The 16,803-nt window shown below is 41.0% G+C and overlaps 1 protein-coding gene across 3 annotated transcripts in view; it reads right to left on the bottom strand.

Annotated features, from left to right (window-relative positions):
- The window catches only part of numbl (NUMB like endocytic adaptor protein), a 64,065-nt gene that overhangs the window by 18,116 nt on the left and 29,146 nt on the right, over nt 1-16,803 (bottom strand). Inside the window, exons 1-2 of one of the 3 annotated variants that reach the window (XM_086260845.1) lie at nt 14,458-14,640; nt 432-582 (exon numbers count right to left, since the gene is read on the bottom strand). In XM_086260845.1, coding sequence (XP_086116971.1) covers nt 432-582; nt 14,458-14,498 — 192 coding nt within the window. In that variant the 5' untranslated portion in view covers nt 14,499-14,640. Of the gene's footprint in view, nt 1-431; nt 583-1,671; nt 2,055-14,457; nt 14,641-16,803 lie in introns of those variants that run through there. The other 2 variants (XM_086260844.1, XM_086260846.1) reach the window with 2 other exon arrangements.

The raw sequence follows: 16,803 nt of genomic DNA, 5'->3' as shown, positions 1-16,803 counted from the left end.
TGCCTAACTATTATCTCATAGTCTTAACTCACTTGCTTTTTCATACTTAACATTAACCTCCTAAGACCCAAACTCTTTCATGGTATGCATTTTAAATTTCTCTTTGATATTTGGGCATATTGGGATCTGATGAATGTAAAAACAAAGAACCACCAGATTTTTTTTTTTAACCTAATTTTTGTTTCTAAAAAAAATGCGAGCCACATATGAGGATATTTGTTTTAAATTTTGATGAAACAGAGGCAGTATAATGGCCTCGTATGTGGATATCAGGCCCTTGTAGAGCAAGATTTTGTACTTTGGTCTAGACAACCAAAAATGTGATGTCCACATATGTGGACGCCAGGTCCTAGGAGCTTAAAAGAAAGAAAGAAAGAAGAAAATAAATTAATTAGGCTTAGATTAACTGAATATCGACTGTAGATACTTACCCGAACAGCAAAGTTGCATTTGCCCTTGCGTACAGCCTCCTCGTCAGCCTGCCATTGATGCGGTCTGCTGGCCTCTGGCACATAGGTGGGCTTCTTCCTCCTCAGGCTCTGACGAAGCTTGTTCATCTCCGGGGTCACGTGCTCCCTGGTACTGCAGACACAGAAAGGGATGCAAGTTTAGTTGCGGAAAACTGGAAGGCCATAGAGTATCTCTGTACTCAACAAAGGAAAAATGACAACCACCTGAGTGTCATTACCACAAGCACAGAACAATATTTTTTTTTAAATTACATTCATTTAATAGCAATTAAATAGTCAGGCACATTAAAAAAAATATTTAAATGCAAAAGTGCCAAACTATAATTGAATGAAATGCCACTTGAGAGAAACCAGAGTCCTGTATTTCATATGGTATTATGAGAGAAGTGGGAATGATTTCGTTGATTGGCTGGAGCTCATTAAGTTATAATCATCTCTAACAAGGCAGTCAGTACATCAGTGCCACAAACACTTCCCATCACAATGCTCCATTGATTCTCCATTCAGACGCAGGCTGTACAAATCGCACAGGTAGAACATTAATGAACACAAAAGCACCGGGCACGCTTTCATCTCTCGAAGAAACACCAAGAATGCTGAGCGCATGTTAATCAGCACACATGTGTGCTCTCCACTCCTCCTGTGAACAATCCTCCCTCCGCTCCCTAATTAGACCATTCAGCCCGCTGGCCTGTTTAGCGCGTGCTAATTTCCCAGCATAATGAAACATGATGCCATCAAAACATGACCTGCTTTAAAAAAAAAATTACTGTTTTCATTCCTCCACACTCACATCCCAGCTTCAACAGGACATCTGAAGTACAATAAAAACACCTCTTTCCTCATTTGAGTCCTTTGTCTTTATTGACTAAATTAACTGCATCATCAGCTTCCTTGTTGTCCAAGTCAAAAGTTTCAAATTGGACTAAGCAGTCAGTCTATTCTGTTTTTCTTGTCCTCAATCTCTGAACACAACTGGTCTCTTTTCTCTACACAGTATAAGGGATCTGCTTAGAGATACACGAGCAAGGCCCAGTTTGTAAATCTGCAATATCAAACCAGGAAGAGTGCTAGAAAAAAAGGCTTGCATAAAATTATTACTATAAGATAACAATATATTAGAAATGCTTATCTCATGTCGTATTCTTCCATATATCTTGGATTAATAAGAGTGAAGATCGAGCTTGTTTTATTCGCTTACCATTTGGATGATCCATAAATCGGCATTCCAGCTTTTACAGGGTAAGAGAGCACATTAATCTTACACTGAAGACATACGATGTCCATATGTAAAGTGGTGATCTCAACACTGAAGGGCAGAACGCTTCTCTCAGCTCTACCACCACGGGGCCAAATTTATACTCAATATATAGTCGGACACGTCACTTCTCATAATTGCTGCCACCCTGATGGTAATGCTGCCAAAGACTGGTGTACCGGAAGTGTGTTTGCAATTCGCCATTCTTGTGCACCACACACACTCCCTGTGTAATGCAGAGTATTCAAATGCAACAGCTCAAGTGGCTTTACTCATGTCTGGCATGTGAGGCATGTGCCATCTGCCAAGAGTAGATACTCATACACACATACACAGACAAAACATACCCACAAGCCCATCTGCAGCTCGCCGCACATGTCGAGGTTTGTGCCGCTCATATGTGGGAAAAGTGCCAGCTGACTGGCACCTGGCTGGCACGCCCCCAGCACTGCTGCAGCAGGTGTGAACGGGCGTGAGCGAAGGGGTTACAGAGCTTTACATAACGCCTCACAGCAGAGGTAGAAGGGGGCTGGGGTGGCTTAACTCATGTCTGGCATGAGTAAAAGGACCCTGTAAATTAACAGACCCAGTAAAGGAAGTACTGGGTAAGGAATACAGGACACCCTCATATGGTCTAGGACAGCGGGGGAGGAGTAGTGAGCGAATGGCACTGGCATCCGATGGCAAACCACATGGGAGAGACGCAGAAATGAACCAAGGATACTGGGACAAGTTTTTTGAAAATATGAGATAAAACTACTGGGAAAAGAGAGGAATGAAGTACTGAGGTGAGAGAATTGGAGTTATAATACACTAAATGATCCTGTTCATCATCCATCGTCTAGTCTTAATAAAAAGGGAATTGTGTGGGAGTAGAGTAGCTTAACAGATTCACAGGTCAGTACACTACAAGCATGAGGGCCGAAAGTCAGAGAGAGCAACATCCAGCAATAATGCAGATTTTTTAAAAATGCATTAGTAAATACATTTTTAAAAAACCCAACTGCTTATCCAATGGTAAGTAGGGTATCTGCTCAGTTATATTAAATATAAAAATGAACTGCATATTTGAGAACCTAAACATGATTGAAAACTCTTGAAATGTTGCTCGTGTTAGGTCGCGAGTGAATTGACTTATTTTATTGGTCCCTTAAAATTCCAAACCTTATACGAATTTAACACATATATAAAATTTGGTACACACGTGTCATAAGACACAAAAAAAAAAATTCCTCTTGGATCCACGCCCTGGACCCTGAAGGAAGTTCTCCATTTTGAATTTCTACATGAAGTTTTCATCGACGGTTTCACATATTTTACACAGCAGCATCACATATAATGAGTGGATGCTTCTTATTCTGGATTCAAGAGAAGTTCAGTCCACACAGCTGCAATAATTTTAGCTGCGCCTTGGTCTCCCTCTATTGTTTTCTCTAGTGTAACTTTAGCGTTCACTAACCTGCTGCTTGCTGTAATTATTTATTGGAAAGATAATATTCATTGGTATCAGTTTTCTCATCTAAGTCAAAGCACTAAATGAACTCATCCAGGCTACAATGAAAATACAGGTGAACGCAGGTTGATGGGCTTTCTCATGATGTGCACGGTGGCGTGAAATGAACAAAACTATCTGGTAGTAAACATTTAATAATAGAGAGACACATTAGGGCCGTGAAACTGCCAAACATTGAAATGGTGAAGTCGTTGCATAGCTGTGACCTAGCCCTGCAAAACTAGAACCATCTGCAGTGAGGGGGGAAAAAAGATGAGAGCCAGACAGAGGGGGTGGGTTGGCGAGCATCAAAATAAATCTATAAATCAATGGCACAAATTAAATCCCACTCCCTTTATGAACCCACGCAAAACTCGTAAGCACTTCAGTGTAGCCTACACAAACAAGAGGCCCGGTGCCAAAAAAGCACATAGTTGTTCCCAGTTTAGTGTTTGAGTTTGCAGCCATCTGGAATGTATTGTTGGGGAGATGGCAAGCAGGACAACTTACGGCCATATGATGTTATGTCGTGGAAATTTCTTTCACCCGAGCCGACCTCCTACTCTGGTCCTCCCTATTCCTTCTTCTTAACTGTTACTTACACTGCAGATCTCCTCTTGATCAAAAAAGATGCGGAGACAGGCGCAAAAACGAGCCCGAAGCTAAACGTCTGCAGCTCTGCCGATGCGAATGTGTGAAGAGCTAGCCTACGCGTACAGACTAATAAATGTGGTGAAAAGAATTTTTACATCTTGCTCCGGCTTAAGTTGGTATTTTAACTGTGAGATGGTTGGTGGTTATGCGTGCGTGGGATTCACTATAATTATCAGTAATAACAGCACGTTCCCGAATATATGTATATTACAAATGTCTTGTATTTGTCTCACCTCTGTATTAACAACACATGATCTGTGTTAAGACTGCTTGTGCGTCCAGCTGCATTTTGTGCCTGCCAGATGTGACTCCGATTGATTTCTTTGGCACAATGCCTCTCTTTCACACACACACACACACACACACACACACACACACACACACACACACACACACACACACACACGTAACGTCCCTCCCTGATCCAGATGTTCCGTGTTCAACATCGGCCCAGAGATTTTGGCAAAATGGGACATACTCCTCCCTCACACATCTCCTCAACCAGATGCTCAAGAAAAACACAGCTCAAACAAGAAGAGGAGTAGGGGTGAGAGCGGTGATGTTACCACACACACACACACACAATGACTCACTGCCACCTCGTATTACGGAAAGCCATATGTGTGTGGAGCTCCAAAGAAACTAGGAATGGACATAGAGAGGTGGAGCAAGTCTCCAGTGTGTGTGTGTGTGTGTTTAAGCGTGTTTATCTTTGTGAGTGCAGTAACAGAGTATTGCCTTGGCTTAGTCATCACAGTGCTGACCACTTTATCTGGACACACTGTACCCACTCTACTAAAGTCCGGCTTTGGCTCTTTGGCTGTGCAAATAAGACGCTGAGGTGTTTCGCTAAAGCTGCGAGTATGACTCACAACTTTAAAGTCATAGTGGAATGGGAAAGTATCAAAGGTCTCTATTACCACAGCAGCATGCAGGAGCGAGAGTGTATTATACTCTGAAAAGATGGGTGGGTTATAACCTCCACAGTGGGTTGACAAATTACAACACATACATTACTGGTCCTAAACTCAGTAATCACATTGTAATTGCAAACAGCCATGTCAGTTGTGTTACATAAGTTCGAAATGATCTGCATAATGGTTGGATTTTTGATAACTCTTTAAACTTGCTTTTTTTTTTAAGCACGGCCAACAAAACATGAATATTACCTAAGCTTTTTTAGTCTAAACACAGATGTGTCCCTACAAAGTTCAGCTCATGCATGTTATCCTTTTGGCTCAGTCACACTAGAGTAAAAATAGGACAGCAACCTCCTTGCAATTAGGAAAACTCTCACCGGTTTTCCGGATATTGCAGTAAAAATTTTTGGGACAGATTCACAAGTAGTTGGAGCGACAGACTGGTTCCCCAAGAAGATGACCATGCTCCATCTGAACTCCATCTTATCGCTGTTTTATGACCGTCTTGATCCACCAAAGTGACTCTGAAAATGCTAACTGACTGTGAGTGCTTGCAGACACGATCACCATCTGCAGAGCAACCACATCAACGGCAAAGATATCGCAAGTGCATTGCACACTTTCGTAATAATTTCGTTTTCCCAAGTGTGACTGCAGCATAATTAGCATAGTGTTTGTGCAATATGCAAGCATTCTCAAGTTTATGAGCTTAGAATGTTTTCCTGCCTTCACGATTCCCTTCAGTGTTAAAGAGTATAAAGTGTAATAAGTGCAGATACTATCCCACAGCTGAAGTCCTACGTATTTACCTTTGAAAAGGAATTTCTCTGCTAAGAAATTGTAATATGGTGGTGTTGGGTCGGCAGCCAGCTTTTCTGCTCCAAACCAAAACAATGAAAACATTACCCTAATAGGTAATGTTTGCATAAATCAGCAAACACATCGGGTGCAGGCACATTATGCTGACACGATGCGCACACACGCAGTAAAAACTGACCCAGTTTGTGGTCCCTGCAGACTTCACACACTGACACTGAGTGACCCACATAGAGACACTGACACATACTACCATTACTATTATCCCCAAGTATGTCTCTCTGTGTCTCATACTCCCTGAAAGTGACAGGTGGTGTGTGTGTGTGTGTGTGTGTGATTAAAGTATAAAGGAGTGTGATGCAGCGGACATAAACCAGGGCACTTGTATTTAGACTGAAGTTTGTCCCAGGACGGGATGCAGTGCAGTGTTTTAATAATCTAAGCAGGACTATGTATGTTTATGAGGGAGAAGGATACAGATACAGAGAGTGTGTTTTGTGCGTCTCTAAGCCTTTGTTACTTCCTGGAAACAACTCCCTCCCTGCAGGATTTTCAGTATGTTCAGTAAAGTACTTGAACTTACTCTTATATCCAATATTTCATTCTTACTGTGAATTACAACAAGCTATCTGGGAAAATTCCTGTATTGTTTGAAACACAGACCTATAACAATATTGGTTCATTTAAACAAAATTAAACAAACAAAAAACTCCCTAGTTTTGATACCTGAATGCAGTTAGTTACTACAGAAATCTTGGACATGGTGACCCATTAGCGATCTCTTAACCAACGCAAACATTGGATCCCACCTCGACAACAAACTACAACAACTAAAGCCTGGCCAGTATTTCCAGCTGCTATTAGCTATTTGCTGATCTATTTGTGTCACCATTTATAACAATAAGGGGAAATTTAAAAAGTAAAGAGTGTTTACGATGCATAGTTTGTACACCAGGCCACCCTGCAACTAGGAACACTAAAAAAAAAAAAAACACACAAAAAAAACCCCACACACAAGAACTAACCGATCCAAGCAGAGTTACACAGACTGTCATTGAATAAATAGGGAAATCTGTTTTTGAATGTGTCTGAAAAAATAATAATCGGACGATACATATCAGATTATCGGATTTTAAAATGGCCAAATATTAGGTTTTAATCATAACACTGCTAAATTAAATATTTAAACTTAAACTTTCACATCCCCAAAGTCTTTGCATTTCAAAAACGGAGAAAAAAGAACAGCAACGCTTGTCAGAAAAAGAAAGAACCAGAGCTCAAACACTTGTAAAAACTTAAAATGTACAAACTGAGTTTGCGCTCCCTCGTCTGAAGCTATATGAAACATTTATACCCTAAGGTGTAGTAGTTACTGCGAACAAATCTAAAGCAGAGCCTCTCTGGGAAGAGCAGATACAGATCAGTGGAGTGCTGTATACACTGTGGAGGCAGCTTTCCTGTAAGCGTGGAGGTTTAAATGCATCAAAACTGCTCCCTTCTGTCGAGATTAGGAATTTGTACAGGCTGATGTACAGTGGCAGCTGAAGCAGAGCCATGTGTTAAACCATCAGCCTGGCACCCACTGTGGCTATTGTCTCCATCTCTATCTCCCTCTCACTGTTTCTCTCCTCCACACACACACACACACACACACACACACACACACACACACACGTGCCTCAGTTTGCTCCATAAACCAGGCCCAAGTCTTAAAAAGAAAGTGGGTTCATAGATCTCTCAGTCATTGAAATTCAGGGCCAATCCGCAATCCATAGTAGTTTTCTTTAATGCACTGCTTCTCACACTGTACTCCTGCTTAATACTGCTCATAACACCATGTAATATAGTGTACAGGCATGTCCTTGAATGATTTTCTCCTCTTCAAAATGCATTATTTATGAAGTCAATTCCCATGCCTTTAGATTCCCCTCAGTGTGTACCTGCACTGTGAGCAGGGTTAATTATTTTACAAAATCTAACAAAGAAAGATAAAACTGTGCCTGGGAAGAGATCCTACCTCTGTCTAACTTCACTGTCAGCAAATAATTCAATACCCACCAGCATATAAACTCTGAATAACTGGATTTATTTAAAAACAAAAATTTTGTGAAAGGAAATCACATGGTCAAGTCTTTTCTCAGTGGATTTGACTCAACATGAAAATTGCAAATGTGATAGAAATGTGTGGATATATCAGAAGGCCTGCAGTATATCATTTTAGATACAATTCTTAAATCCCTTAAAAAAGCTGGATCAGCTCTAAACATCCAATACTGGTTACTGTATCCCCTTCTATAACAGATCAGTCATATTTTCAAGCGACAACTAACAGTTATCGCTACAGCAATTAGCTCCGCCCCACCCATCATCTCGGCCATATTGATTATGTTGTAATTGTCACTGCAGTCTATAAGCCATGACTTCTCTGTGGAGAACAACTTCGATGAATTATATGAAGGCAAGAGTGAGAGTGTGTGAGTGAGTGTGTGCTTGCGTGGTGTGTTATAAAGTCGATACGCTTACCAGACACCAATTGGATTGACTCCGACTGGTAGACGTACAAACACACCCTGTCCTTCCTCTGACCCTCTAATGCAACATGATCTTTTAGGGGGGTTCTGGGCAGTTTGAGACCTTATTGAAAGCTGTCCCAATATAATTATGTACAGAGTGTGCACAAGTGTGCGTGTGAAAGCGAGACAGTGAATGCTCATCCTGGTTAATGCAATTGAATGGCCCTCTGTGACTCAAAACAAAGTGACAATTTAGGGCACTATTGCAGCAAAGGGTGATTAGAGCATGAGAAACAGGTTCTCATCGGGATGGTAAGCACTTGTAGTAGATGGAGGTGACTCAACCAGCTGACCCAGGATCAGTTCTTTCATTTTTCTTTCATCTAAACTGATTTACTGAAACTAATTTCTCACATTGAGGCAATATGCCAGAAAGTTACACATGAACTATACTTCTGCTAAACAGAACCCGATTTTAACCCTACACCGCAACCTGACGTGCACCTCCCAAGAAATGTAGCTACACGTCAGGTCGACGCTAGGTCTTTCACTGCACAGAAAAACAATGCGAACACATAAGCGCCAGTTGTGAAAAGTAATGCCTTCCAAAGGCTATGTCTACACTAGCCCGGATAGATTTGAAAACGGCGTTTTCGTCTAAAAAAAACCGCTCCGCGTCCACACTAGCGTTTTCAGTCATTTTCACAGAGTTGTGCGTCCACATTGAAACGATCGAAAGCGCTTACGTTCCAGTACTGCGCATGTGTGAAATGCAAGAAGATTCGGCCTGCCTCATTTCTGTCTGCCGTTTGTTTACTTTCCAGCTCTTTGAAACGTCGCGGCAAAATGTCGGGGAAAAGCACCGAGTTTTTTAAATGGACTAACAATGAGGTGGAGTTGCTGCTGCGAGTAACACAAAAGCACAAAGTCGCAAAAGCGAGTGGGAATTAAAGAATTTGAAGAAAAGCTATCTGAAGCATGTACAGACTGATATTAATCTTTAATAGGGCTGTCAAAACTGAACGCAAACAAAACAACGGCTGTATAATGCCCTCCGCTATTTTTAATTGGTCACATGACTGCATCATATGACTAACATGCATCATCGATTTCGAAAGTCTCCGTTTTCACTGTCCACACTGCGACGCAAAAGCACCGTCTTCAAATGTATGTGTTTTCGAGAGCATTTTGAAAACGCTGCGTTTTCCTTCGGGGAATACGCCGTCTCCGTGTGTACGGGAGGCCAAAACGGAGAGAAAACGCATTAGTGTGGACGTAGCCTAATTATGAGCAGGGACGACTTCACCGGCTGCCACTGAGACTGTAACAAAGAGCAAATTACGCTACTTCTCCTTTGACAGATGACCTCATGAACTTCATCATGTCAACTTGTGCTAGTTTTCTTTGATACAACACGGCTTCCACTTCAGTGAATTATGATCCTACTTAGAGTAAAACTGATGATAAAGCAGGTTATCAAAGTTTCATTAAGAAAAGACACAGACAGGAAAAAAGTGTGTTATTGAAGGCTTCAAAACAGTAGTCCTCAAACCAACATCACATTAGCTACATCAATCATACAGTCTACCTGCACACAGGTGCCACAGCTGCAATCGATGAAAGTCAAACCAAGTATAGCTAGCTATAATGGATGTTTACAGTCAAATCTGTGGCCAGGTATTTGACCTCTAACCATTGTTTTCTCCTCCAAATACGATGGTCCATATGCTTGTGTTTCTTTCAATAGACTTTAGCAACCTTCCTATGTTACCAGGTCACAGACAGCAAAGCGGTACGTAGGTACACTTAAGGAATACTTTTTTACTCTCAAAAAAATGTTAAAAAATAAAAGTAAAATGAAACTGAAATATTTAAAAGCAAAGCTTAATTTATTTAAATCTTTGATCTTTAAGGAAGATGTGCTCGTTATAAACTGAATGTATATCGATAAAGTAAATTTCCTTTGGCCACTTCTACGTATCAAACAAAATTACATTAAAAATTTACATGGAATTCAATTAATAAAAGTCAGCATTTTGGGCAGATAGTTTTTTTAATATATAATATAATGTTGCTAGAAGGAATGTGAAAAAATATGACCATTTGTTGCTTTTATAAATCTGATATCAGTGTAGCTCAATTCACAGGTTATTGCCCATAAAATAACGAATGTGAACGTTGTCACTGAGCACAGTTTCAATGAAGATCCATTAGGTGATCGTGGTCTGCAAGTTTCACTAAAATCTGACCAATACTCTAGGAGGAGTAGCAATTCTTATGAATTGCAGACAGACAGACTAACGCCTGACGGGTGAGCTGTCCTTCAGACAGTGAGCTAAAGATGCTAATCAGTACTACCATCAAAAATGACGACAAACAAAAGATTATAGCAACAAAAAATATGAGCTATAATTCATGACAAAAACTAAAACAAACTGAAATTTATGGCATGTTTTGCTTTCGCATTTTGTTCGACATCTACGCTTGTCTGAAACTTCCAACTCTTGCCTGTTTTCCCATTTGTAGTATATAAATACGCATGATCAGTGCAGTGCTCCAGGCAGCAAAAAATTCCAGTTGGGAGGGGGCTATTAATGATGCATTCACAGTGTGTGGGAGAAAAAAAAACTCACAGTGAATTGCATGCTTAACAGCTTAATATTTTCCTGACAATTAATACCTGATGGTTACGATAGAGCCATTTTAACAACATGGAAAAACTCGGGAGGCATTGAGTATATTCGATATATCGCCCACCCCTACTTTGAGTGAAATTTCTGTGAGAACTATGAAAAGGAATAGAAGCAGGAAGCAGCATTCCAGAGTTTTCTCTGACAAGGTAAAACACATTTTACTGTCCCCATTTTGTAAGTATTGTGGTGTTGTAATCAGTGGTTATCATACCACTAATGAGTTCTAAGAAAGTAAAACATACAACAGCTAATAGGTGTTACACCAAGTAGCATTAGCTAAATTTAGCTAGTTAGCTTGAATTCTATGCTAACGCTATTTTACACTTGCACGCCTTTTTTTAAATATATATATATATATATACACACACATATATACATATATATATATATATATATATATATATATATATATATATATATATATATTTACATTTGTTAAATAGATTTAGGAATTGGACATTATTGAAACCCTTTAAACAAACCCTTTTAAAAACAATGTGTTACAAAGATTCCATGATGCATGATATGTAACAGCACTGCCAAAATAATGGTAACATATACTATTTTGTGTTATGCTAACAATTTAAATATGCACTACTCTTAAGGGAAGTTCCTTACCCCCAGTTTACCTATTACTACTACTCATAACCGCAAGCAAACACAAAAATGCATAATTTCCTCAAAGATTAATAAAGTATTCTGATTCTGATTTTGAAAACAAAGTTTTCAAATGTACATGCCATTTTTCTTCTGTTCCCAGTTCGCCTATTCAAGCCAAAAATCTAATAAGTCTGAGATCAGATAAAGTCAGTGGAAGAAAATGTAATCTTCCCCTGAAAGAAAAACAAATTTCATTGCCGCTATATAATAAAGCAGGAACAAAAGTGGGGGAACAATCGATGTCGTGGGTGAGGAGGTCAGAAAAAAATAAACATCCTGAAATTAAAATTACCTGCTTCCCACTGCTTTCTGCAAATAGGGTTGAACTGGGAAACTTTAAATTACATTCTGTTACCTTTGCAGAGGGAGTGCGAAGCCGTAGAGAAGCACGTGCGTGTACATTCAGGCACGCACATACACATACACCTCCTCCTCATCACCAGGAGACGCACACGCAGCTCCCACACCTATTATCCTCTTCCTCCAGGCTAATCACAAAGCTGTGTCCCTGCCCCTCCTGTTTCTGTTTCAATTCCCACCCACCCAAGTTAAGCCTGGAGAGAGGACTATCTATATCAGTGTTGGCGTGTGTGTTTGTACAAGGCGACTTGCCTCCTCTCCCCTTTTTTTTGTACCAGTACCCTTCTGTGTATACTTGAATCTTGTCATACCTGTGTGTGTGTGTGCGCGCGCGCGTGTGTGTCTGAATGGGTTCCAAGGCACAAAAGAGAGGCAGATTAACATAACAATATCCAAATCCCCTTCTGCCCTTGGAACAGCAGGCAAAGAAACCAGGCTAGCTTTATGTGTATTTGTTCCTGTCTGCGTGCTTCTATATGACCTTATATGAGTGCATCTTTGTGCGTCTCCATCTGTACCAAAAGCGTGGTCACGATTGTGCGCCTGGGGTGTGTCTGTAACAGTAACAGAAAAAGTATGTGTGTGTGTGTGTGTGTGTGTGTGTGTGTGTGTGTGTGTGTGTGTGTGTGTGTGTGTGTGCTAATCTAAACACAGCGCACCCAGGCGTGAAGTGGAGCAGTCTAGTCAATATGCTCCAGTATCATATTGTCATGCTGTGTTTCCACTTTGTATTCCCTGCTATCAGTTCAGGCCAGAGCCACAGGTCAGCTTATCGGTTGTACTACACTTGTGATGTGACAGCAAAGTGCGCGGCCCACTTTCATCTCTAGGGTCAGCGAATAAATCTACAAACCAAGGAAATCGTAGAATAACCAGCAGATACTGCAGGCAGGAGACATATTGCATACAAATCTGCAACTCAATGAAAGTCTTTGACCTAATGCTGTGTTTTAAATAGCATGCTTCTACACTACTTACACTCGATATTTTGAGTCCATAAGTGTTTTCCCAGCACATGAAGTGCTCTGCAAGTACCAGGGATCAGTGATGTTGCCGGTGCTAGCTCACTAGCTAGGAATGGCAGATTCTTTTCAGGTACTGCAGCTAAAACCACACACCCAAAGGACTGTTTATTGTCTTCTCACTAAGGAAGAGGTAAGTATTAGTTTAGTTGCTCCCAGGGGCTTCGGCAAATTGCACGCAAGATGTTAAACCCAAAGTCCATAAGTTTTCCTACCTTCTTAAATTCACATACGACACAAGTTAATGTTTAGTGTTCACAGTGCAGTGACAGATTTTGTGAACCAAAAGATTTTGCACAACTGGAAATCAGTCAAACACTAGCGAGACAAATAACTTTTGCAAGAACTGCTGCCGTAATGTCTCAGGGTCTTACCAGCTCCACCCTTGTGCTTGAATTGTGCAGAATATACGTCAGACTCCTGTGTCAGTGAACAATGCCAAATGACCTGGCGTGGCTCTGGCTGTATTCACACACTCTGAACTCTCGCAGTAAAAGCAGAATTAACCTTATAGTCTTTGAGTTTTAACCTGTGTCTAATAAACACTGCGGCATCTGTGAAGCATTCACATTCACGTCTGTTATTTCTTTCTTTCTTTTTAACCCTGTCATCCTCTCCATATTTTCTCCTCTCCTGCTTCTTCCAAAGACAAAGGGAGCAAATGTACATTTTCTCCAGAATGATTCTGCTTTGCCCCAGCTTCTTCCTCACATCCACTCCCTGCTCTTTTCTTTGTTAGCACTCCTGAGTTTCACTTTCACACCCATCCTCTTGTTATCACCCTCACGTTGAGTGTCTCACCTCAATTTGTCCTCATTTCACTCATCACACAGGTCTCTGTCACTTGCGGCATTCTCACTCTTATGCCTTGTTCTCAACATTCATGAGAGCTGGCCTCACAATTATCTAATCATGAGGACAGGGAGAGAATGGGAGTGAGAAACTGAGAAGAGGCGCTGAATTTGGGAGGAAATTTAACACAAATCTTGCTCTGGGCAAAGGGTATATGGCAGGTGTCCATGCATGAACTTCTGAGCATGCTCAGATCTATATGTGCACAGAAATTATGTGCCGGCACTAACGCTGTGCAAATAAAAATAAAATGTTGGGCGTTTCTATCAATTTAGCAGGTTTAATCTCTTCCATATGGGCATGGGGGCTAATGCATCTGCTAAGGCTATTAGCCGCTATGAGCCCTGTGGATGCAGGGTAGACTAGACCTATTATCAGTTTAGCAGTGACGGAAAACACAACCATAGCCAAAAAACACAACAACAACAGCAAACACAGTTGTCTCTGCTGTGAAAAAACACAGATCCATTGCTGACCTCTACAGAGCTGGGTCAGGGTCAAGCTGATGAACACAAAACAAGGTGAGGCTGAGGAAAAACAGTCCAAGGTGCTGATTGCTACAGTAACAGCTGACCCAGTTAGAATCCAGAATGTACCCAGATACACGATTACACACATAAGCAGGAAAAATAATGTGAAACGTATTCACAGATACCCTGCAAAGCAAAAACGCACATGTACGCCGAATACCATCAATCAGTTCCTTCCCGAGGTTGGACCACATCCCCTACACTGTATCTGACTCACCTGAGTTCAATGGCCTCCCCCATCTCGCCCCAGGAACTCATTTCAAACAACAGCAAGTGAGAGAAGATGCAGAGAGATGGCAAGCTGAGAGAAAGACGTCCCTCAGACTGGCAGCAACAAGGAAAACATGAGAGGACGAGAGGAGCTAGAGAGCATGTGATGATATTGCGCTCAGAGTGAGGGACAGAGTGGAGGCGAGTGCGCAGTGAGGGGAGTGAGAGAGAGAGAGAGACAGAGAACCACACCTCTTCTTAAGGGATTAACTTGGAGAAAAAAAGCGGCAACACATTCTCACACTCGTGTGCCGCCGCGCACCCAAACACCAATCAAACTACCCACGACCTACGGTACGGATGAGCGTCTGGCATACAGACGCGGACAAACAAATACAGCACACACACACGTATGCTCACAGCTGTTCTAAAAATAAAGACAAATCAATGTTTGATGCTCCAAATCCTGAGAGTGAGGAAAGAAGAGAGTGAGAGGATGGAAAGAGAGGGAGAGGAATGAGAAAAAGGAAAAGGGAGGGGTGATTAAGCGAGACATGGCGGGTGGTGACACAGTTTTCTTTGCTCCCCATCTGCTCTGGGCGCACTGGTCAAGAGTGCACTGGGGGAGAGGGCGAGAACTGGGGCTGGAGCCTGGGGACAAGACACTGGAGCTGGATCAGGAGAGGGTGTGCGCACTGGAACCCAGCCTGATAGTATGCTTCCACAGGGGTCTTTATTGGACACGTGTTTTTCCAGCACTGGATGTCGAAGGGTATAGGCCACAGCTGTACAACAGGCAGGGTACCCATCAGATGATTAGGGATAGCCTCAACTCCCTTTGCAAAGTGATGAAACGCACAAGCCACTCCCCAGCACACGTTTACTGGCAAAGCCGGAGAAACATGTGGATCAGGAAACACTGATGTGTTTCTGTTTTGAATGTTAAGACAGTGTGTTTCAGTGAGAACTTGTCCATACGGCAATTCATTTTAGAAGCACTGTTACAGTTCTGACACAAGGTTTGGCATTTTTGGGAGGTTTGTGGGTCATGTGAAGCCAGAGTATATGCTGTTAAGGTCACCTTTATATAGAACTGTGCATCAAATTTAGAGCAGTCAGTTACACAGAGTGACTCTTAAAGAGTACCATAAACGAAGCTTATCATATGCACACTTACATTGGACTTAGAAAGTTTAGTTAATCAGGATAAAAATGTAAACATTTTCACGGTGATGCAAGAGAAGAAAGGTTTACTAATGTATTGGTTTTAGTGTTTAAAGCAAAATTTAAAAAAAAAAAGACATGTATTCCATATGCGTTTGTGGGAGGAGTCCTATCTCAAGTCACAATATATGAAGCTTGCAAAAACTCACTTACTAACATTAGTGGGCAATTTCATAGCAAATATTTGTTTGCATTTGATATTGAAATGAACTGACTGCACACAAGTTTAGAAAACAACACCAGTAAAATTAACAACATACATGAGCTGTATATTTTTTTTTTTTGCACTCATCCTATGTTTGCCACATTTGGCCCATAGTGTTCAAAGCTAAAGCACAAAATAGGTGCTTTCTCAACTTGCAAATGCTTTATTATGTTGTTAGTCTCAAGATGAAGGATCAAAATGATTTTTTCACGCCATATGCTGTATTTAAAGGAAATACACACCGGCATACTTTCCTGGGACCAGAAGGGGGTAAGTCCGGCTTTATTGATGCAATAAAACGGTTATAAACAATCTATGGGAAAATTAACATACTTTTTTCCTTCAGTAAACGTCTTCCTAATGAGGTTGTAGTCTTAATCACAAGTTTAAAGTTTTCTTCAAGACAACATAATGTTTGCATAAAAATACGTAAACTATGTTTCTATTTAGAGTAAAAAGAGATTATAATGAAGCAGAGTATGCTTAAGGGTGAAGGTCAAAATGCTTCCAGCTGGCCACAAAATAGTACTCTACAAACTTATAAGTGACAACACAACAGCAATGTCGATCTTTAATATATAGTAAATATTCTGTACATTCTTCTTCTACTTTCAGCTATTTCAAAGAAACTCAACTACTTACAGTTTTCTTAGTGAGTCAGGTGCTGCTAGAACTTCTGGTCTACATCAAAGATGAAGAGTTTTCCACAGAGGTCTGGTATCAATTTCTTTCTAACCCAAAGTTTTTTTGATGACTTAAGCAACGTTATCAAAGTTAATCCTATTTCTTCTCCATCCCGAGTCACTCGTGGCTTTATACAATATTTTTCCACATATGACGTCCCCAAAGCTAAACAGACTCCAATGCGTGAAACTGGTGGAGCTCCTCTGTAATGAAGGGCAGATGTTAGAGGTTGGACCAGGT

The sequence above is a fragment of the Aulonocara sp. 'chitande type north' Nkhata Bay genome, linkage group LG14, assembly GCF_057382095.1.
Source record: "Aulonocara sp. 'chitande type north' Nkhata Bay isolate Kocher_YH1m ecotype deep benthic linkage group LG14, A_spYH_male_GT1.1, whole genome shotgun sequence".
Lineage (NCBI taxonomy): Eukaryota > Metazoa > Chordata > Actinopteri > Cichliformes > Cichlidae > Aulonocara > Aulonocara sp. 'chitande type north' Nkhata Bay.
This window is presented reverse-complemented; position numbering and strand designations above follow the sequence as displayed.